The sequence below is a fragment of the Pelophylax lessonae genome, assembly GCF_965119305.1.
Source record: "Pelophylax lessonae genome assembly, chromosome: 3".
Classification (NCBI taxonomy): Eukaryota; Metazoa; Chordata; class Amphibia; order Anura; family Ranidae; genus Pelophylax; species Pelophylax lessonae.
The window spans coordinates 391,671,993-391,695,895 of record NC_138770.1 but is presented as its reverse complement, the minus strand read 5'-3'; the positions used below and the strand labels follow the sequence as shown (position 1 = coordinate 391,695,895).

General features: G+C 41.2%; 1 protein-coding gene across 2 annotated transcripts in view; it reads right to left on the bottom strand.

The window, feature by feature from the left end:
- The window catches only part of CRYBG1 (crystallin beta-gamma domain containing 1), a 399,356-nt gene that overhangs the window by 211,600 nt on the left and 163,853 nt on the right, over positions 1 to 23,903 (bottom strand). For both annotated transcript variants that reach the window (XM_082249793.1, XM_082249795.1), the window contains exon 2: positions 23,593 to 23,725. In XM_082249793.1, coding sequence (XP_082105919.1) covers positions 23,593 to 23,725 — 133 coding nt within the window. The remainder of the gene's footprint in view (positions 1 to 23,592; positions 23,726 to 23,903) is intronic.

Below are 23,903 nucleotides of genomic sequence, written 5' to 3'. Positions count from 1 at the left end.
CACAAGCAGGTAATTATGTTTCTGGGGTGTGGTCAGTACACATTCTGTGTACAGAACAGCTCCAGGTAGCCACATTGCATTGCAATTTCAGAAAATACAATAGCTGAAGATTGAAAAGGAAAGGTTGTTTTTTTTAATAACATTCAATTACAATATGATTTGTGTCGCAATTGTATAGGCTATATTGTTTTTTCTTTACTTGCTAATTTTTTCTAGATGAAGGTGGAGTTACCCTTTAAATAAAGTGGCTGCATTAGTTCTTATTTTTAGGTTACAAACATCTTTTTTTTCAGCAAATGCATAAAATACCTGTTGATATGGCCTGGAAGCATAAAGCAATGTTATCTTTACTCTGAAAACTGCTATTCCTGGTGCCTTACCATGGCAGAGCTAATTAAAGCATCAGCCCCTGGAGAGGCGCCAGGAAAGGAAAATTATAGTAAAATGGTAATTTTAATCTCCACACCCCTATGTAAGGAATATCAGCAAAGGCAACATGAGTCCAGACTAGATGGCCCCATCCCTCCATAGCTACAGTGGAGAAGTTAGTGTAGCCACCCAGGAAGTATCATTCCCGTTTACCAACTAAAAATAAAGGAAACAAGCCTGGAAAAACAAAAGTAATGTAGCCATCACAATATAACTAGTAAGCTGCAATATACACTATATTGTCTAAAGTATTGGGAGGCCTGCCTTTACACCCACATGAACTTTCCCAGTCTTAGTCCATAGGGTTCAATGTTGAGTTAGCCCATCCTTTGCAGCTATAACAGCTTCATCTCTTCTGGGAAGGCTGTCCACAAGGTTTAGGAGTGTGTCTATGGGAATGTTTGACCATTCTTCCAGGAGCGCATTTGTGAGGTCAGGCACTGATGTTGGACAAGAAGGCCTGGCTCGCAGTGTCCACTCTAATTCATCCCAGAGTTGTTCTATCAGGTTGAGGTCAGCACTCTGTGCAGGCCAGTCAAGTTCCTTTACCCAAATCTCACTCATCCATGTCTTTATGGACCTTGCTTTGTGCCCTGGTGCGCAGTCATGTTGGAACAGGAAGGGGCCATCCCCAAACTGTTCCCACAAAGTTAGGAGCATGAAATTGTCCAATATGTCTTGGTATGCTGACGCCTTAAGAGTTCCCTTCACTGGAACTAAGAGGCCAAGCCCAACCCCTGAAAAAACAGCACCATAATTCCCCCTCCACCAAATGATTTGGATCAGTGCACAAAGCAAGGTCCATAAAGACATGGATGAGTGAGTTTGGGGTGGAGGAACAGAGTCCTGACCTCAACCCAATAGAACATCTTTGGGATGAATTAAAACAGACTGCGAGTCAGGCATCCACACTCCTAAACCTTGTGGACAGCTTTCCCAGAAGAGTTGAAGCTGTTATAGCTGCAAAGGGTGGGCCAACTCAATATTGAACCCTACAGACTACCATTAAAGTTCATGTACGTGTAAAGGCAGGTGTCCCAATACTTTTGACAATATAGTGTTTTTCTATTTTGTTTTAGGGTTTAGATGCAATTTAACATACATTTGACGCCTTATTAGTACTTTTAGAAGTTATTTTGACAAGGCTTCCAGAGAATCATGCTCAGTCTTACTAGTATATTTTTAGCTTGTTGTCTATTTACACGAATAGGTACAATGCAAATACATATGTAATAAAAAGGTGTGTTGATATTTTACAACCCACATATATAATGCTAAACCTTTATGTCACACTACAGGTTTGTGGGTAACAAGCCTGTAATTTCATGCCCTATTTTCTTTTGCGTATGCAAAAATAAAAAAAATAAACACATGTACAATCGGGGTTATATAAGGTGTCATTTGCCAGGCTATGGCCATATTAGGATCTGCAAATGAATAAATACAGATGGGTGGATAGTTAAATAGGATACATTTGAAGTTCAGGTACTGATACACATTAGAGGACAATGAGAGAAAATTAGGTGCTAACAAATGCCTTCTTCTCATGGTCCATATAAAAGGTTGTACTTTCCTTCAGATTAAACAAAATATGTATATGAAAAACCAGACAAAATAAAATATTTTGTAAAATCTCATATCCTCCAAGTTATAGTTTGCAGTAGAGGAAACTGATGGTATAAAGGGGGGTACACACTATACGAAAATTCGGGCGAACGATCGTCCGATTTTCCTTATTGTTTCACAGCTAATCGAAAATTTGTACGAAAATTTTTGAACGACAAAGTTTTTTTTTTTTGTTTATTGTTTCTGATCATGCGCAGTCTTTCTTTTTTGATTTTTTTTTGTACGAAAATGGTACACATTAAATGAAACCGTTCATTCTGTTCTCATACGAGAAAAATTTTGGAGCTTGTCCCTTCGGGAATTTGCATACGAAAAATCATAATCAGCTGTAGAAAGTTGTGTAGACACTATGAAAATCGTACGAAAATTCTTTGGGAAAAAATCCTCAGCTGATTTTTGTATAGTGTGTACAAGCCTTTAGATGATAACCATTGTTTGTATATAATTTTTGGATGCACCGTTTGTCATGTTTTACATAAGCAAATATAAAACCGTTCAAAAAAAGAAAAATGTACTTTTTAAATCTTTTATGATGAGGTTTCCCGCTTTATGATGTCTATAATTATTATATTTCTGCTCTGGAACAGTCCCCACAGTTCAGGTGTGCCTGTTTTCCCTAGGAGAATATGCGTGGGAAGCTTCAAATCTTTTGGCAGTACATCTACACTATTAACTGTTTGATTTCCACATCATATTACACGTTTAGACTGGGTTCACACTGGTGGGATGGTAGACATCATATGGGATTCGCACCGCATGCCTGTGCAGATCACATGCAATGTCTGTGGGATGCAAATTCAGCTATACAGTTTTTTTATGGCTGAATTCAAATCGCATTTGCACCAGAATGGTGCAGAGCCCTTTTTTTGGTCTGCACTGGAATCGGATCGCATGAGTGTTCACACCCATGTGATCCGATTCCTTCACCTTTTGGCAGTTCGTACTGCAATCTGCGAGCCGATCTGGGGGTGTCATTAACTTTGCATTGACACCCGCAGTTATTCGCAGATGTCATGTATCTAAAGGAGGCAGAAACAGTCAAGCGGGAAGATGGGGCTAGTGAGCCTACAATGCCTGAACCAGGTGAATTGAGGAAGAGAAATTGAGGAAGAGAAGAGTTATTCCTCAATTCAAGAGACCGATCTGAGATGTGTTGGATAAGAGCTCCGAAGAAGTTATCCTCACCACTCAAGGGGCTCTTGACCTGCCTCATTCATTCACCGCAAATTTGGTGAAGGGCAACCGTGAGTCATCCCTGGCACATCTGGTTGGGTCAACCCAATTAAAGCGACCTGTAGGCAGGACAACCTCTCTTCCCATGACAATCGGTGGGAGGTTCCTCTGTCGACTTTGTGTCATAAAAGCAGCTGTTTGAGTTTGAGCTCAGGTTCATTAAAATGTTAGTCATCTGGTTTTATTCACGCTAACCGAGCAAGGAAAGGCCTGTGACACAATTTGGCTTGGACAGAGAACTGCACTGGTCATAGAACGGTTGCCACAGGGCACTGTAGTGCTGATTAGTGCGTGGCAGATTATAAGGCCTCACCTCATATCTTCAGTTTTCCTAGATCGTATATCATTTAACTGAGTACAAAAGCCCATTTACCTTACAGAGGATTGCAATTGATTGTTACCTCTACAGTGGATTACAAGTGATCGTTACCTTTACAATGGATTACAAATACTATTCCTTGGGTGACTGAGGATCCCTTTGCCTACGAAGACTAGCAAGGCCTTGCTCATTCAAGAGACTCTTGCAATCTAAAGTAAAGGGGGCCCCCATAGGATACAGAGTGCACTCTGACAGATAGCCTAGCTTTAGGTTAATAGAGTCACTGATATAAGTTACATAAATTGCAGTGCTATTCTTTACCACAGTTAAAAACACTACTTCTGTGGTCACTCTCACAATCCATTTGAGGGATGATTTATTGACAGATTATTGATACATCAGTCCTCAATTATAATAGCATAACATATACAGTGGGGATCAAAAGTTTGGGCACCCCAGGTAAAAATTTGTATTAATGTGGATAAAGAAGCCAAGGAAAGATGGAAAAATCTCCAAAAGGCATCAAATTACAGATTAGACATTCTTATAATATGTCAACAAAAGTTAGATTTTATTTCCATCATTGACACTTTAAAAATTACAGAAAACAAAAAAATGGCATCTGCAAAAGTTTGGGCACCCTGCAAAATTTATAGCATGCACTGCCCCCTTTGCAAGGCTGAGACCTGCCAGTGTCATGGATTGTTCTCAATCATCGTCTGGGAAGACCAGGTGATGTCAATCTCAAAGGTTTTAAATGCCCAGATTCATCTGACCTTGCCCCAACAATCAGCACCATGGGATCTTCTAAGCAGTTGTCTAGAACAGTGGTTCTCAATTCCGGTCCTCGGGACCCACTAACAGGACTGATTTTAAGTATTACCTTGAGGGATGCAGACTAGAATACTGCAATCACTGAGCAGCAAATGAGATCACCTGTGATGTAATTTAGTTATCTTGCAAACCTGGCCTGTTGGTGGGTCCCGAGGACCGGAGTTGGGAACCACTGGTCTAGAAAACTGAAACAGAAAATAGTTTACACTCACAAAGCTGGAGAAGGCTATAAGAAGATAGCAAAGCATTTTCAAATGTCAATATCCTCTGTTCGGAATGTAATGAAGAAATGGCAGTCATCAGGAACAGTGGAAGTTAACCACTTTAGCACTGCTCACATTGCTGCTACTGCAGCAATGTGGCTCGTTATCGTCCAGCGACGTAGACCTACGTCCCTGGACTCCGCCCCTTGTGGGAGGCTCGCTGCCGGAGGCTTGCTCCCGCTGTTTTCAGTCACAGCGGGAGTCGGGCCAGGGGAGGAGAGGCGGCGATCGCCGCTGCTCTTCCCCGATCGTCGGGGAATCTAGTTTGGAGATCCGGCCGCTTGTGTAAACAGAGCGGGCGGATCTCCTAAGTGACAAGGAGTGACAGATTGCAGGGTTCAGCATAGCTGAACATGCGATCTGTCCTTGTGTCACTTAGTCACATCCCCCCCCACACGTTAGTAAGCACCAGGAATACATTAACCCCTCCCTCTCCAATAAAATTAACCCCTTCCCTGCCAGTGTCATTTTTATAGTAACAGTGCATATATATAGCACTGATTACTGCAGTAATGTCACTGGTACCCCCAAAAGTGTCAAAAATGTCAGTCAAGGGTCCGATCTGTCCGCCGCAATGTCGCAGTCCCGCAAAAAAAAAAAATCGCAGATCGCCGCCATTACGCGTAAAAAAAAACCCACCAAAAATGACAGAAATCTTTCCCTTAGTTAGTAAACGCAATAACTTTTGCGCAAACCAATCAAAATACGCTTATTGTGATTTTTTTTACCAAACATAGGTAGCAGAAAACAAATTGGCCAAAAATTAAAAAAAATTTTGATTTTTACATTTTTTTGGGGGGGAATTTCATATAAAAAAATGTGGAAAATATTGTTATTTTTTCAAAATAAACGCTCTTATTTTTTTGTTTATAGCGCAAAAAGTAAAAATCGCACAGGTGATCAAATACCACCAAAAGAAAGCTCTATTTGTGGGAAAAAAAGGACGTAAGTTTAGTTTGGGTACGGCTTCGCACGACCGCGCAATTGTCAGTTAAATTTGCACAGCGCCGAATCGCAAAAAGTGGCCTGGACGTAAGACAGCAAAATCCTCCGGTGGTAAAGTGGTTAAAGCAAGATCTGGAAGACCAAGAAAAATATCAGACAGAACAGCTCGCAGGATTGTAAGAGAAACAATTCAAAACTCACGTTTGACTGCACGATCCCTCCAGAAAGATCTGGCAGACACTGGAGTTGTGGTACACTATTCCACTATGAAGAGATACTTGTACAAATATGGTCTTCATGGAAGAGTCTTCTGAAGAAACTATGTCCTCACCACAAAAATCAGCGTTTGAACTTTGCAAATGAACATATAGACAAGCCTGATGCATTTTGGAAACAAGCTCTGTGGACCGAGGAGGTTAAAATTTAACTTTTTGGCCGGAATGAGCAAAGGTACGTTTGGAGAAGAAGGGGCACAGAATTTAATGAAAAGAACCTCTGTCCAACTGTTAAGCATGGGGTGGATCAATCATGCTTTGGGGTTGTATTGCAGCCAGTGGCACAGGGAACATCTCACGAGTAGAAGGAAAAATCGATTCAATAAAATTTCAGCAAATTTTGGATGGTAACTTGATGCCATCTGTGAAAAAGCTGAAGTTAAAGAGAGGATGGCTTATACAAATGGATAATGATCCTAAACACACCTCGAAATCCACAGGGGATTACATCAAGAGGCGTAAACTAAAGGTTTTGCCTAGGCCTTCACAATCTCCTCACCTCAACATAATTGAAAATCTATGGATAGACCTTAAAAGAGCAGTGCGTGACAGACAGCCCAGAAATCTCCAGAGCTGGAAGACTTTTGTAAGGAAGAATGGGCAAAGATACCTCAAACAAGAATTGAAAGACTCTTGGCTGGCTACAAAAAGCGTTTACAAGTTGTGATACTTGCCAAAGGGGGCAGTACAAGATATTAACTCTGCAGGGTGCCCAAACTTTTGCAGATGCCATTTTTTTGTTTTCTGTTATTTTGAAAGTGTAAATGATGGAAATAAAATCTAACTTTTGTTGACATATTGTAAGAATGTCTAATCTGTAATTTGATGCCTTTTGAAGATTTTTCCATCTCTCCTTGGCTTATTTATGCACATTAATACAAATTTTAACCTGGGGTGCCCAAACGTTCGATCCCCACTGTATGTGCATTGGTGTTTGCTTTATCAGATCCTCAGTGCTGAATCCTATGCAACTCTGGGTTAAGGATTCAGGATTTTCATTTGGTTCTCTTTATCTTTAATTCCTGTCGTGTTGATTTGTAACTGCTACACTTTAATTATCCACTAAATGGTTAAACTGGTGCTTCATTGTGTCAAAGTGTTTTCTTAAAGGCGCATACACCCAGAAAATCAGCAGGTGTGCCAGAGGGGTTGAGCTTGATCTTGGGGGTTGAAAGGCAGAGCAAGGGACCCGTTTTACTTCAGCGGCTCCTGAGGGGGTAAGGCTACACGGGTAATAAATATTTATGAATATAAATATATGACAGAATAATAGGGTTCCTTACCCTACAAGAAAGACAAGCAAAGTAGGCACAGTGCATATTATTAGTCAACTTCACGGAAACCTTACAGATGTGGAGGTAATGATTAGGTCATGATGGTGCCAAAGAGTTTATTGGACACTGACACACCCTGCTATTCAACTATGCTTCACCTTTACAGGGCACATACGGGGAGAAGAAGAAAAAGGAAGAATGGGTATTCTGTGCATGTGCTGATGCTAAGACAACCAAGAGATGTTAGGCTCATTAAAGAGAGGTTTTCTGTGAAACCTTTATATTCAGTTGGGAAATTTGGGAATGGGGGATAAAAAAACTTTGTATTGCTTGTGTTCTTTAGGTGACTTGACAGGACTGTAATTTATATGTGAAATGTTACCCTTTGGTCACATACCGACGTGTCACGTTGCACAGTTTCAATTTATCATATACCATGCCACTGCCTGCCACAAAATTACACAGTGTCATATGTTGCTGCATTCCATGTTTAATTACATTTTTCCCTTCTATGTCCCTGTAAATCTTCTTTAAAATGGTGCTCAGGTGATCTCGGAGATCCTAGTAGTCTTTCCTCTGCAGGCAAAGTAGAACTACCAGGAACTGAAGGCTAAGTGCATGATGATAGCATCTTCTGTAGTCCAGAGGACAAAACTGTATACAAAGTTACTGAACTGTTAATTGTTAACTTGTCAAACACCATGCCACAAAAGTGACCTTCTGATATTTGGCATGGACCCCCCATCCTTCAATTAGGGCCCTACTACACACCCCACTCTACTAAGGCAATATAATAACATCACTCTTGTAAGTAGCTGTTCATAAAAAGTGATTCCCCTAGGTTGTTTGCGTATTGCGCTGTGGCTCCACGCATTTCTGCTTAGCAGCCATGGTTAACCAGTCAGAATCCTGAAACCAGTATAAAAGGGTTTCCCAGCACACTGTCAAGCTAGCCAGCTAAAACTATTCAGGTTAAAAACCAAGATTTTGGTTGCATACATTGTAAATATATGTAAAAGCCACTCTGCTGTGTCAGGTCCAGTTACATGATTCAGCTCCCCTCTGTCCACCATCACCAGTTGTAGGAGGAGGGAGCACTGGCAACAGATGGGCCATAGGATGACTATGAATGATGTCACCGCTCCCAGGCATTGACAGCCATTGTTGACCACTCTCACCTCTCCCCTGCAGATGCCTTTAGCTGACACAGGGGTGTTCACATGACTGGACTGGGGAAGCAAAAAAATAAATAAAAATAGGTGTGTATACAGATCTTTATTACACAGGTTATTCAAAATAGGTGTTACGAGGGGGAGGGAGCATTTTTAAGAGTAGTGTGGTTTTTCCTGGAATTCTACTTTAACTCTGAACCATATGAGTTTCCCAACTGTGGGACAGGGCTAATACTATATTCCTACAGCAAGCTAGGAGACCAGATAACTCCTGGGATTAGGGTGCTCCTGGGATTAGGGTGCTTGCTATAGCTATAACTGCTGCATTCACTTTTAAATGAACACAGTTCTTCAGAGGCTACACCAGCTTTTAAAGACCATTCTAGTGCACATGAAGACCCGTCAACTTGTTTTCCATGCAGTTCCTGATAATTATAGCTGTATTATTATGTTTGGATGGTGCTGTAAACAATTCGATTATATAAAATAATAATTTATATACTCCAGGTTTCATGCATGGAAAATCTGTTATGTACAAAATAGGTGCAAGGTCAACTTGTAGACATTGACCTTAAATGAATACTTTACATTCCTGAATGCTTTACATGGCCAATTATTGCATGCTTCAAGCTTATGCTTGCTCGTGATATTTATTTCTGCAATGTAAAATATCAGTTCAAAATGACAAAATTGTAGTCTAACAGCCAATCTATTTCAAATTAAAAAAAAAAAAACACTGAAGGTGATCAAAATATATTTCCAGCCATTTACTGCATCAAGATATACTATATGTAACTACGTAACCATGAAAGCTCTTAGAACTCACCCCAAGAATTTACACCATGCTCATAGAGCTGAATTTTTCTGCACAACACCACACATGAATGATGTGAACAGGTCACATAGAAAAACATTTTTTTTTTTTTTTCAAACATTTAATAAAAGGTGAATGCATTACACAGTATTCACAAAGCATTCTCATCATTCTCACCAACCTACTGCAATCCCAAAATCACACTGAAAAAATAGAAGTCAGTGTTTGAGTCTATAAAATCCTGACAAAGTATGTGACTTTATATAAACATATTTTGCCAACTAAGCATTTATATAATTGTTTTAGGCAAAGGAAAATAAAGTAAATGTAGTAATATTTTACATAATAAATAAGTTGAACTGCACCCAATGTTACATAAGTGACACAGGGATACCTCACTGTGACGACTGCAAGAACTGGCAATGTGGAAGTTGTGCAAGTCTTTACACTTTTACCTGCATAATTTTTTCTCATCTTGCCACTCTCGAGTGTCTCTGCTAAGATCACCTAGTTTCCATACACATATAGGCTTCATACTAGGCAAACGTAACAGCTATAGCAACTGATTACTTAAGATACTTAAAGAAAAGCTCCAGGCTCCCCCCCAAATAAATTTGAAGGTAGCTGCTACAAATGCTGTAGCTGGGGTGACTTAATATATCTAACCGGATGTGGGAGCGGGTACATGCCAAAACGAGGTACTCACTCTCCCCCCCCCCCCCCCCCAATAAGTGGAACTTCCTCTTTTGGGTGAAGTTCCTCTTTAAGGAATCCTGCAATGCATGGTATCTTTTGCCTCCATTCCTACATTCAATATGTTCAACCAATGAGATTCTCAAGCATGCAGCAGTATCTCTAGCAAATAATGCTGGATCTAATCCTTATTTATAAGAATTTAAAAAGAGGTTTTACTTGCACATGCAAAAAAAAAAACCACAGAGAAAGAAAATCTGGAGTGACAGCTACCCCGGGCTTAGATAAAGGGAGATTAAGGATTTTGTTGATTTAATTTTTTTATTTATTACAGGTACCTATATAGCGCTGTCAATTTACAGAGCGCTCTACATATATATATTTCATGAGAGCTACACATTCCAAAAAAGTTGGGACAGGTAGCAATAAGAGGCCAGAAAAGTTAAATGTCCATAAAAGGAACAGCTGGAGGACCAATTTGCAACTTATTAGATCAATTGGCAACATGACTGGGTATAAAAAGAGCCTCTCAGAAGTCAAGATAGGCAGAGGATCACCAATTTCCCCAATGCTGCGGCTAAAAATAGTGGAGCAATATCAGAAAGGAGTTTCTCAGAGAAAAATTGCAAAGAGTTTGAAGTTATCATCATTTACAGTGCATAATATCATCCAAAGATTCAGAGAATCTGGAACAATCTCTGTGCGTAAGGGTCAAAGCCGGAAAACCATACTGAATGCCCATGATCTTCGGGCCCTTAGACGGCACTGCATCACATACAGGAATGCTACTGTAATGGAAATCACAACATGGGCTCAGGAATACTGCCAGAAAACATTGTCACAACACAACACAATCCACCGTGCCATTCACCATTGCCGGCTAAAACTCTATAGGAAAAAAAGAACCCATATCTATACATGATCCAGAAGTGCAGGTGTTTTCTCTGGGCCAAGGCTCATTTATAATGGACTGTGACAAAGTGGAAAACTGTTCTGTGGTCAGAAGAATCAAAATTTGAAGTTATTTTTGGAAAACTGGGACGCCATGTCATAAGGACTAAAGAGGACAAGGACAACCCACGTTGTTATCAGCTCTCAGTACAGAAGCCTGCATCTCTGATGGTATGAGGTTGCATGAGTGCGTGTGGCATTGACAGCTTACACATCTGGAAAGACACCATCAATGCTGAAAGGTATATCCAAGTTCTAGAACATATGCTCCCATCCAGACGTCATCTTGTTCAGGGAAGACCTTGCATTTTCCAACATGACAATGCCAGACCACATACTGCATCAATTACAACATCATGGCTGCGTAGAAGAAGGATCCGGGTACTGAAATGGCCAGCCTGCAGTCCATATAGAAAACATTTGACGCATCATAAAGAGGAAGATGCAACAAAGAAGACCTAAGACAGTTGAGCAACTAGAAGCCTGTATTAGACAAGAATGGTACAACATTCCTGTTCCTAAACTTCAGCAACTTGTCTCCTCAGTCCCCAGACGTTTTCAGACTGTTATAAAAAGAAGAGGGAATGCCACACAGTGGTAAACATGGCCTTGTCTCAACTTTTTTGAGATGTGTTGAAGCCATGAAATTTAAAATCAACTTATTTTTCCCTTAAAATTATACATTTTCTCAGTTTAAACATTTGATATGTCATCTATGTTGTATTCTGAATAAAATATTGAAATTTTAAACTTTCACATCATTGCATTCTGTTTTTATTCACAATTTGTACAGTGTCCCAACTTTTTTGGAATCGGGTTTGTATATATATATATATATATATATATATTGTACAGGTCGTAGAGGGTGGGTCCTTGAAGGACGCTATATTTCCCCTCTGTTTGGGCTCTGGGCCCTTTAAGGGAGCAAAAGGGGTTAACTCATTGATCAGAGGAAGTGGGTTTAAGAAGGACAGGAAGTTGTAGATTGGGTGGTGGAGCATAGAGGAGACTGTGGATGGTGAATGTGGACTTTTGTACAGCCGAGAAGGTGCATGTCAGTTTGCTGACTGGGAGCCTATTGCCAGGAGAAGCTACCCTCTTCAAAAGTTGGGACTGTTTGACTGCAAAAGCAGCTCTGAACTCTTCAAGTCGGTGAGACTGTCTTTTCCTTGTTGTGTTTCTTTTGCTGCTATGAAGCCTGTTTAAGTTAATAAACATTTCTTTGGTTGCAACGCCTGTGTCCTGCGATCCAGCTGATCCCCCCAAACATTACAATATATATTGTACATTCACATCAGTCCTTGCCCTCAAGGAGCTTACAATCTAAGGTCCCTAACTCAAATTTATATATTTACAGTACATATAATAGGGCCAATTTAGACAGGAGCCAGGTAACCTATCAGCATGTGTTTGGAGCATGGGAGGAAACCAGAATATCCAGAAGAACCCACACAGGCACAGAGAGAACATGCAAACTCCTGGCAGGTAGTGAGGATTTTAACTGATGACCCTAGAGCTGCCAGGCAGAAATGCTAACCATTTAGCCACTGTGTTGCCCTAAGGATACCTAAATCCAAGAAAAATATTACATTTCTTCAGCCCCTAGATATGGTGGTTGCATTTGTTTTCTTTTTTTTTTTTTAGGCACGTACAGAAGATACCTTATTATCTTTGCAGAAATGCAATGTCCTTGCAACTTTTTTTGAAATATAAGACATTATCTATCTTGCAAGCCATCATCTGTTAACTACCAGTTTCCTTGCCCCCGTGTAATAGTGATGAAGACAGGAGGATGGGTTTGTAGTCCAAATTAGAAAAGTAGCCCAAGGTGACAACACTCCTGCTTCCATTAAAACTGTGGAGTGAGTGAACACTGCCACCTTAGGACATAAGGTATGTTAATATCTAAGGCAGGGCTTCCCAAATATTTTTGGGCCGAGACCCACTTCTGAATACAGTTATTTTTCAGGAGCCACTTGCTTGTAATTGAATATTGTAAAGTGCTACAGAATTGGTTAGCTCTATAAAAATGCAAACAATAATAAGAATGCATATTTTAAAGGGAGGGGGATGTTAAAATAAAAATATCAATTTACTACTTTTCAATTTATCATTGAATACACTTGCCAGATATTCAAAGTGAGGGGTCAGAAACCTGTGGCATGTGTGGCATATAAGCGGAGTTGTAAGTAATCAGCACAATCATAGACAGTATAAGGCAGGCACAGGACAGAAATCAACCACCTCAGGACAGTGATTAGCAGGCTATATGGCACTCACCCTCCTTCCTCTCCCAGCGGTCCACAGTGAAGGTGAAGCCCCTGTTTGCCCTCTCCAGGGCCCAGCACACCTCACCCAGAGTTTCCATGAGGAGGAGCTTGATGCTGGTCTTGGTATCCTGGCTCTTCTCCTTCAAATCCTCTACTGGGGTCACAGAAACTGCCATGAACTCCTGACACTGCCGGGCCACCTGGTATGACACAGAGGCTGCCGTCTGTGCCCGCTATAGCTGAGAGAATCCCCCAGCCAGTCTAGCCACCACCGCTGCCGCCAGCGGGACCAAGGAGCTGGCTCTGCACCCCATGAACATATCCTACATAACAGCCCACATACGTACTCACTGATGCAAGTATCCTCCTCGCGGGAAATGCAGACCAGCCTTTGTAAAGTGCGTGGGCGGGGTCCTGAATCCACCGTGATTTGACTGCTCTGGCTCTCTGTAATTTGCGTGGGCTTGTACAGCACAATTTAAGCAGGCCCGCTCAGCGCGACCCACTCAAAACGCAGCTCGGGACCAACCAGTGGGTCCCGACCCACAGTTTGGGAACTCCTGATCTAAGGTGTACAGGATTACATGTGTATTTATGCTACATGTATATGTAATTTGGAGCTTTTTTACCTTTTTAACAGCACCTTTATTCTCCTGATGAAGCTAGATGTGAAGTACGTAGAGAGCCTATGCCCATGATATACAGATATCTATGTACTAACGTATTGCGATTTACCTGGATATTGTACACTTAGGGGCTGGTCATTAGCAGTACTTATGATGTATTAACAAATAAAGTGCTGGCATTGTAATTCTTATCTTTGCTTTTAATTGCTCATTGTGCAAGAAATTTTGGTACTAAAGTGCATGTTTTTAGCAGTATTTGTAGTTGTACTTGCACATTCAGAGATATTTATCACCTAGAAAATCCCATCATTTTTCTATTTCTTTAAAAAATTCTAGTAGCCTAGGATTTGGCGCCAATTAGTATCAATCCAAACATCCAATCGGTATTTAACTTTAAAGTCAACACCAGGCATGTCAAACATGCAGCCCACTAAAAGTCTCCTCTGCTTGCTGACAAATCTACGTATTTACATAAACAGGAAGTCACTTTCTGTACATTTACTAGCTAACTACATATTTTGTACAAGTAGGAGAGAGTTAGTTGTTGGTTCAGGTTATAGGCCTGTGTCTGTCGGGCACGATTTGAATGGGCATGGATAAAAAAAAAAAACTGACATCCATCTTTTTTGGCTCTGATTGATTGATGCCGACCATGTCCATGTGAAAGAACCCCTAAAGTAACGTATATAAACCTTTATTGCACGGGACACCCATGGCATAGGATTCCCAGAGCACTATGAGTTTTGTAAAGGGTGAGCACTGCAAAAGTCCTTCCTTTCAAACAATCCCCCAGATAGGATACTAGAGTTGTCACCTTTCTGGCCTTTACCCAGACAGTCCAGGTTTCGAATCATGTGCCCAAGTTTCAGACTGCCTGAAAACCCAGACACATTATTCAGTCCTGTCTGAATGGCTTCCCGAGTAACTGACTACCATAACCAGGTCTGCCCACCTGTACCAGGCCTCATCAGTTCAAAAGGGGGGGAAAGGCACCTGCTGAACAGGAGGGACGGTTGTACTGCCTTATTGCACCTTTTGCAGTTCCTTCTGCAGCGCTGCTGGCTTCTCCTCCTTTCCCTCCCTCCAGTTGCGCTGTAGGGCAATCCATTCATGTATCTGTGCCCCCACAACCTTGCTGTCCAGGTCCCCCTGTGTGCCCCCCCCCCCCCCCAATGCTGCCGGCTTCCTTTTGTCCTCTCCTGCCATGAGCTGCTGCAGGCACACAGTTTCAGGATAGAGAGTGGGGGCTGGTAAATATTTCCTAAACTGGCCCTTCCTTTCCTGAATAAACACAGTGTGTAATTGGTACCAAACTGTGTTCACTATGCTTCAGCTTTTGAATGAACCAGAAGCCTCTCAGCACAGAATGCTTCCCATTTATTCACTGTCCAGTGCAGCTGAGGCTGCAGAGAAAGGAATTGAGAAATGCATATCCTTATTTCCATTCTCAGACATTAGGGGGTCTGTTTAGACCTCTAATATTTCACCAAAGCCTCCCAACAGGGCTATTTAAAAAAGTTACATAAAAAATAAAATTCTAAAAAAGTAAACAGAATTCTAAAAAATAATTAAAGAAAAATGAAAGGCTCCTTCACATGTGCTTTGCTCTCTGAAGAGCAGTCAGTATTTGGATCACTCTTCAGAAAGCCTTTGACAGGTGATGAGGAGGTACATTGCATCCTCACCGCCTGCTTTAACTTTGCACTAGCACACTTGGAGAGTAGCGCTTTTCAATTGAATGGGTCTTGTTTGATAGGGGTATCATTTCTGTCATGGCTGCAAAGCATAGCATCGCAGCTGTGCATTATGTATACCCTTAGCCACTGCCTCTGTTGCTAAAGGGGGTAGCAGTTGGTGAGTAGTAAAAGCACAGATCAACCATGGCGTTTTTACCGCCTCCCAACCTTATGCGTTAGTTAAACCCTAAGAATGGCCAAGTTGTACCTAGGCAGGTGGTTCCCCTAGGGGGGCCACTGCACTCCTTCTGTACCTTTTCTGCATATGTTTATATACAATGGCCTCCTTCTGTTCCTAATGTTATAACAATGATTAGTGCCTTGAGTGCCCTGGTGGGTAGGCCTTTATCCTACCCTTCCGGCCCAGCCTACTTGTCTGTTCTGACTGAGTCTTATGTTTTCTATTTTCTGTAACCTATGTTATTTGCTTCTGTGAAAAATAAAATAAAGATTATTAAAAAAAAAAAAAAACCCTAAGAATGAATTTCGGCACACCCAGGGTTGCAACTGTCCGAAGAGTTGGCTGCCATTTTCTAAGCCAAGTTACTCTCTGACACTGCCTAGAGCCAGCGCAGACCCCCTCATCCCCCCTCCCTTGCACAGACGGAAGAGAAGAGAGGGCTTTAGCTGCTTTCTTCCCGCCCCTACCTCTCTGTGCTTGCCCACTCACAGTCCAATTTCCAGTGTGTTCTCAGCAGCCGGGAGATACATCGTGGATAAAAGGTACTGATGCCTGAGCCTCCATCCTCCAGTGAGTGAGTTCACTATCCACCATCGCTAAGGTCTCCCTTCTCTCCCCTGGCTCTGAGAGAGTGAGTACACTAAGGTCTGCCATACATGGATCAAAATTTGGCTGATTTAGCAGGGACTGGGCAAGATTCGATCCATGTATAGGCAGGCTGATCGACTTTGGTACAACCAGCCTGTCAGATTTTATGTTACATGTGATTACTACCAGAGGCTATAACCACTAGCAGTACTCATTGTGTTCACCTCGCACACCCCCACCCCCTTTGCCGGCAGAATACAACAGTAGAACACAGGAGGCGCTGCAAGAGGCATTTCCCCATTAACTTTGACTGTGTTGATGAGGAAACTGAGTGATTTTCTTTCCCACCAGTGGTGGAAGAAATGAAAATCAAATCATCTATGAGCTGCTTAAAGGTAAGGGGGATTCTAATGTAAGTGGGGCTTACACCTTACATCAAAGTTCCCCTTTACACCACAGCACAAAGTCCATAGCATTCCCCTGTAAAAAAATAAAAATTTAAATAAAAATACCATGCGCCGCCTAAGTGTTCCAGTTTGCCTTGCAAAAAAGGTGGCAACCCTTTAGACGGATCCAATATTTTCCTCCTCAGTAGGAGAACAATGCTAGATCCCATACATATCTTGACATGAGTAATGTGCTCATTTCAGCTATATACCACTTTAGGGACAGCTGATATTTACCTATATTACTATACCTTTAATATTCTACCCAGACGTAAATGGCATAATTAATTACGTTAAAATGTTTGTACATTTAGTTTTTGATAATAGCGAGGACACACCCAATGTTATATTGCATATTCTAAGTTCTCACACACCAAAGTTTTAATTACTAGGGATAGGTGAATAAATGCTTACACAGGAGACATCACTGGCGGCATGATTTAGTAACTGACAAATCTATACATTTACATAAAACAGAGAGTCACTTCCTGTATATATTCAAGTTAATTACTACATGTTCTTTATAAACAGAAGAGTGTTAGTTGCTAGTTCAGGTACTAGGGCCTTGGGTTCATTCACACCAAACCCATTGGGCTGCATTGCCCAATGCAGTCCCAACAGATAGACAAGACAGTTCACTTTATGTTCATTTGCTTTAGTTCAAACCAGCACAATTCATTAGTACCATGCTTTGTGCACTGGTCCAAATCATTTTGTGGAGGAGGGGATTATAGTATGGGATTGTTTTTCATGGGTTGGGCTTGGTCCTTTAGTGAAGGGAACCCTTAAGGCATCAGCATATTAAGACATTTTGGACAATTTTATGCTCTAAACTTTGTGGTAACAGTTTGGGGATGGTCCCTTCCTGTTCCAACATGACTGCACACCAGTGCACAAAGCTAGATTCATAAAGACATGGATGAGCAAGTTTGGGGTGAAGAAACTTGACTGGCCTGCACAGAGTCCTGACCTCAACCCGATAGAACACCTTTGGGATGAATTTGAGTGGAAACTGCAAGCCAGGCCTTCTTCTCCAACATTAGTGCGTGACCTCACAAATGCGCTTCTGGAAGAATGGTCAAACATTCCCATAGACACACTCCTAAACCTTGTGGACAGCCTTCCCAAAAGAGTTGAAGCTGTTACAGCTGCAAAGGGTGGGCCAACTCAATATTGATCCTTATGAACTAAGACTTGGATGCCATTAAAGTTTATGTGTGTGTAAAGGCAGGCGTCCCAATTCTTTTAGTAATATAGTGTATGTACACAGATTTTCCTGACTTCACTAACACATGCACCCGCTGGGAGTGCTGTATTGACTGTACTGCATTGTGTTCAAGTAATAGAGCAAGACATTTCTGTCCCGTTCCAGGACCAATCTAGCAAAGTGGAGGAGGAGAAGATTGGGTAAGTAAATCTACATTTCCATTCTCCCTAGAGCTAAACGAGCGCCCGCACCCTCACAGCAAGGTATATTTTTCAAGTTTAAACAATAACTAAACTAACTAAACTAAAGTATATGCTCAGGAGGAACATCTTTTATTGTAATATTTATTTAGAAGAGAATTTTAAGTCATTTTTACATTTTACTAGTTCTCTATTCCAATTTTTTTACATTTCTCTAGTTTCATCTGGATATCTGAGAATATTATCAGTTATAGTCTTTTTAATTGACCTTTAGATATGTAGACTTACAAATTGTAATATTGGGCATTCGTTTTTTTTAAAAATGTGTCCCTGTGCATAGCTTGTTATTACATATGCATGTGAAGTCAACCCTATTTGCTGCCTGATTGCTACTTAAAGAACTATAGGCAAAACTTTTTTCATTTTGGATGGAGCATGGAAGGGTCTTAATCCCTGTTAGATTTATTTTTGCCATTTGTGTCCCACTGGGGAGATTTCCCTTCACCTCCTGTCCCATAGCCAAACAGGAAGCGAAAAGAAATCCCTGCAAATTTAAGTGTTTGTTAACCCTGCTCCTTTAAAGCATGTTATACAGCACAGGGCTTGTGCTGTGTAATTTGGCCCCCCTGTATCACCTAAAAAGCCTGGCTGATCCTGCCAGTTTCTGCCCTCCCCCCTGTAAACTGACCACGGTAGATAATGGCTGATGAGTCCTGACACTGTGGTCAGTTTACGTGCCTCTGTCAGCGGTTGCTATCTGTAGCTCCCCTGTGTCTCCCTCTGCCCCCCCCCCCTCCCTGCCTGTCAGCTCCATGTCAGGGCCCGCTGCCCCCTACTCCTGATGCTGTAATAACTATGTATGTACAAGTTACGCAATCCCCTGGCTTTCATAATACGAAGTGTCCTATATGTGTGCTTTATTTAAAAAAAAAGAATACCTGATTTAATAGTGACACTCGGTGCTCACTTGACCGCTCACTTGACCGTCCGGCTTTCTCCTTCTCTTCTCTCCTCTTCCTGATTGACGTCAGTGGGGGGAATATCGGCCCCTCCCACTGTATCTGTCAGATCGGGAGAGAGGAGAGCCACCCGGCCATGTGAGCGTCTTGTCGGCGCTATTAAATCGGGTATAGAATGACTTTTTTTAAATAAAGCACACATACAGGACACTTCGTATTATGAAAGCCAGAGGATTGCGTGATTTTTACTAAGTGGGTTTACAACCACTTTAAGGGAATTTCTTGGGGACCCCCATGTCACATGAACTAGTGTCCCCATTGGAAGATTTCCCCTCTATTACTTTTCTGGGGACAACCCAAAATTTGGCATTTTCTTTTACTTTCACTTTTAATGATAATGGTAAACAGGAAGAATAGAGACGGTGAATCTCCCTAACAGGGGCATAGACAGCAATAAACTGACAGATATTCTAAGTATATATTAGAAATAAAAGTGATTAACATTTTTGTTTTAAAAGGGGCAGTGTAAAAATAAAAAAATAAAAGGTAAAATAAATAAGAAAAAAATAAAAATAAAGTGCCCTGTCCCTGAAGCTAGCGTGCAGAAGCGAAAGCATACGCAAGTCACGCCTACAGATGTGAACGGTGTGCAAACCACAAATGTGAGGTATCGCTGTGATCGTTAAAGTGAGAGCAATCATTTTAGCCCTAGACCTCCTCTGTAACTCTAAATTGGTAACCTGTAGTAATTTTTAAAGAGTCGCCTATGGAGTTTAAGTACCAATGTCTGTCCCCATTCCAAGAGCGTGCGCAATTTTGAAGCCTTCAATGTTAGGTATTATTTTACTCGGCGTAACATTATCTTTCACATTATAAAAAAAAAAGTTGGACTAACATTACTGTTTTCCTATTTTTTCATTTAAAAAAGTGTATTTTTTCCCCAAAAAAATTGCTTTGTAAGACCGCTGCACAAATACGGTGTGACAAAGTATTGCAGCAATCTCCATTTTATTCTCTAGGGTCTCTGCTGAAAAAAAAAATGTTTGGGGGTTCAAGTAATTTTCTAGCAAAAAATACTGATTTTAACTTATAAACACGTGTCAGAAATAGGCCTGGTCCTTAACCACTTAAGCCCCGGAGGATTTGGCTGCTTAAAGACCAGGGTTTTTTTTGCGATTTTTTACTGCGTGAATTTAACGGACAATTGCGCGGTCGTGCAACGCTGTACCTAAACGAATTTGACGTCCTTTTTTTCCCACAAACAGAGCTTTCTTTTGGTGGTATTTGATCACCTGTGCGATTTTTACTTTTTGCGCTATAAACAAAAAAATAGAGCGTAAATTTTGCAAAAATAACAATATTTTTCACATTTTTTTATATGAAATTCTCCCAAAAAAAATGTAAAAATCAAAATTTTTTAACATTCTTGGCCAATTTGTTTTCTGCTACCTATGTTTGGTAAAAAAAAAATCGCAAAAAGCGTATTTTGATTGGTTTGCGCAAAAGTTATTGCGTTTACTAACTAAGGGAAAGATTTCTGTGATTTTTGGTGTTTTTTTTTTAACGCGTAATGGCGGCGATCTGCGATTTTTTTTTGCGGTACTGCGACATTGCGGCAGACAGATCGGACCCTTGACTGACATTTTTGACACTTTTGGGGTTACCAGTGACATTACTGCAGTAATCAGTGCTATACATATGCACTGTTACTGCAAAATGACACTGGCAGGGAAGGGGTTAACTTTATTGGGGAGGGAGGGGTTAAGTGTGTCTCTAGGGGTGTGCTTTCTACTGCGATTGGCTGTGGCTACTAGTGTAGGAACAGTGATCAACGGTCCTACATAGTAGAACCGTCTGAACACTGTTTCTACACAGGGGAGAATGACAGGCGGCTTGTTTACATCAGCCGCCTGACTTTCTCCCTCTGTACCGACGATCGGCGAGTGACCGGCGGACATCGGGTCCGCCAGTCACACGCACTAACTTCCCTGTGAACGAGCCTGTGGCTCACAAGGAAGTGACAGGCAAGTGACGTACCGATACGTCACTCTGCCTGGCCGGGGCTGACCGCCGCAGTATATAGTCATTCGGCGGTCGGCAACCGGTTAAGTAGTTAAAGATCACCTTAAAGCTTTGTTTAGTGACTTCTATAGCAATACCTACTGGCCTTCCAGTTTGCTTTTTTTAGCTTTTATAATATTTGGAGTGTAGTAAATTCTACAATTGGACAAATAGTCGACCATTAAACTGAATTCAACTCACGTGACTTACTCTCTTCTAAGTAGCAAACTACAATCAAATTTCTTTTTGTGAAATTTACGTATATATATCATATATTTTAATTATTTGAAATTTTAGTTAATTTTCATTTGCTTAAATTGAGAACAGTTTTTAGAAAATATGTGATTGCAGGAATTCTAATAAAATTAATTACAAAAGCTACCAGTAATGAAAAATGGATCTCGGTTTCATTATTTTAATACATCATTTTAATTAATGTTTGCATCTTAAAGACACACTGTTACTTTAATCATTCCTGAGAAACAGTGTCTATGTAAAGCCTATACTGTTCACTCTAAACTCACCTCTCCAGCTGTTCTCCACCGCTCCTATTTTTTGTCACAGACGCCACCAAAATACCTGATGCCAGCTGCTGTCAGTGCTCAGAGAAAGCGGTAAAGTCACTCGTAAATTATTTGGCAGTGATTGTGTTGAGCGATTGGTCGCTAGGACCAAGCACTGCAACATGGTAGGATGTCTTATGCCCCACCATACCTGGAAGCCACAGAAGAAGGAGCTTAGAGGTAAGTATACAGTGGTTGGGAGGTGGGTTTTACACAAATGTGGCAGTCTCTTTATACAAAATATAACCAAATTACAACCTTTTTGTTCTTGACATTGTGAAATTTTGGTTTATTTATATTGCAGCTTACCAATCCTTAGATGTGGTAGCTGCATTTGTTTTTATTTTTTTAGGGTTTTTTTTTTTTTACGTTATTTCACCTGGTGATCCAGTGAGTAACACACTTCATCTCCTAGGGTATCTCCACATTGGATGAAGGAGCAACAAAGACACCATTGGGCACCAGCATTGTCACAGGAGGGTAGTGTTAGACTAGCAGATTTGGAAGGACTTGACTAACAAATTAAAGCTGAACGCCAGCTTACACTCTACAGTAAACAGTTTTATTCCTTTTGTGATACAGATTTTACATAAATCTATAATCTTTCTTCAAAGAGCATTTGACAGGTGATGAGGAGGCGTTGTATCGCCTCCTCACCACCTGCTGTAACCCCTTGAATCCCACACTAGCTCGCCACAACTGCATGCATTGCATACAGTTGCAGGGCGCTTTGGTTCCATGAACTTGAATAGGCCACAATCAGCAGGCGCTATGCTGCCAAAAGAAAAAGGGGGTATAATTCCTGCTGTAGTGTGTGTACACCCCTGGTTGCTGCCTCTGAAGCTAAATGGCTAGCTATTGAGTGGGAAGATGGCACGGCTCAACCCCAGGGTTTAACTGCCCCCCAACAGCTAGTGTTAAGGAGCCCTAACTGCTACTTTATCTGGACAGCTTGGTCTGTTAACCTGTTAACCTGTTCCCACCTACGCTTTAGCCAAATGACGGCTACAGCGCGGGCTTCCTATTGATCTCCTCCCACTTCCTGAAGGACTCAGCTGATCACAGATCAGGGTAAAGGGCCAATCACAGCGCCCCTTTCCTACGTGATCAGCTGTGTCCAATGACAGCTGATCACGGATGTCAACAAAAGCTGGTTATCAGCTTTTTTCTGTTCATGCTGTCAGTGTGAGGAGAAAAGAAGGAAGTCAATAACTGGCTTATGTTAAAGGGACATCGGCACTGATAATCATAGTCCTGATTATTAGTGCAGTCCCACCAGTGCCCACCAGGGCTGTCAATCATCGCCGCCTCATCAGTGTCACCTTATCAGTGCCCATCAGTACCACCTTTCAGTGCCCATCAGTACTGCCTTTCAGTGCCCATTAGTGCCATCTTTCAGTGCCTCCTCATCAGTGGCCATCAGTGCAGCTTATCAGCACCCATCAGTAAAGGAGAAAATATACCTGTTTGCACAATTTTATAACAAACTATAAAAGAAAAAAAAAAAACCTTTCAAAAGGTTTTAGTTTGCTTAGCAAGAAAAAACCCAGTGGTGACCAGATACCCCAAAAGAAAGCTCTATTTGTGTGAAAACTTTCTTTAGGTACAGTGTCGCATGACTGTGCAATTGTCATTCAAAATGTGACAGCGCTGGAAGCTGAAAATTGGCCTGGGCAGGAAGGGGGTATAAGTGCCCAGTAGACAAGTGTTTAAAGTAAGTTGAAAAATAACAGACATACAGGCTGAATCACTAGATGAAAATAAAGGAAAAAAGCCCCCCAAATGTAATAAAACGAATGCAGCCATCACATCTAAGAATTTGGTTTAATAACTCTTTAAGAATAGTAAAATAAATTTTAAAGCTAAAACAAAAGTAACAATTAGGCGAAAATGTACTGAATAAAGTATTTAGTCATTTTAATTCTACCTTATCCAGATCTTCCTGGACAGCAGCATGGGAGTCTTTCTCACTGGAAACGGTGGTCTCTTTATCCTCGACGAGAGTTAAAGCCACTGAATGTGGCCTAAAATCTTGATCAACATCAGATGTGTCAAATGATCTGCAACAAAAAAATAGCAGTTAGCAGTTGTGCTTTTAAACACTTTAGCTGCCCCTTGTGTTACACCTGCCTTTCAGTTTAAAGTTGAACTTCAGGCAAGAACAGCTAGATACACAAATTAAATACATATATGAGAGCTATTTTACCTGCCAAAGTATTTGTGTTACTGTCCATTCAG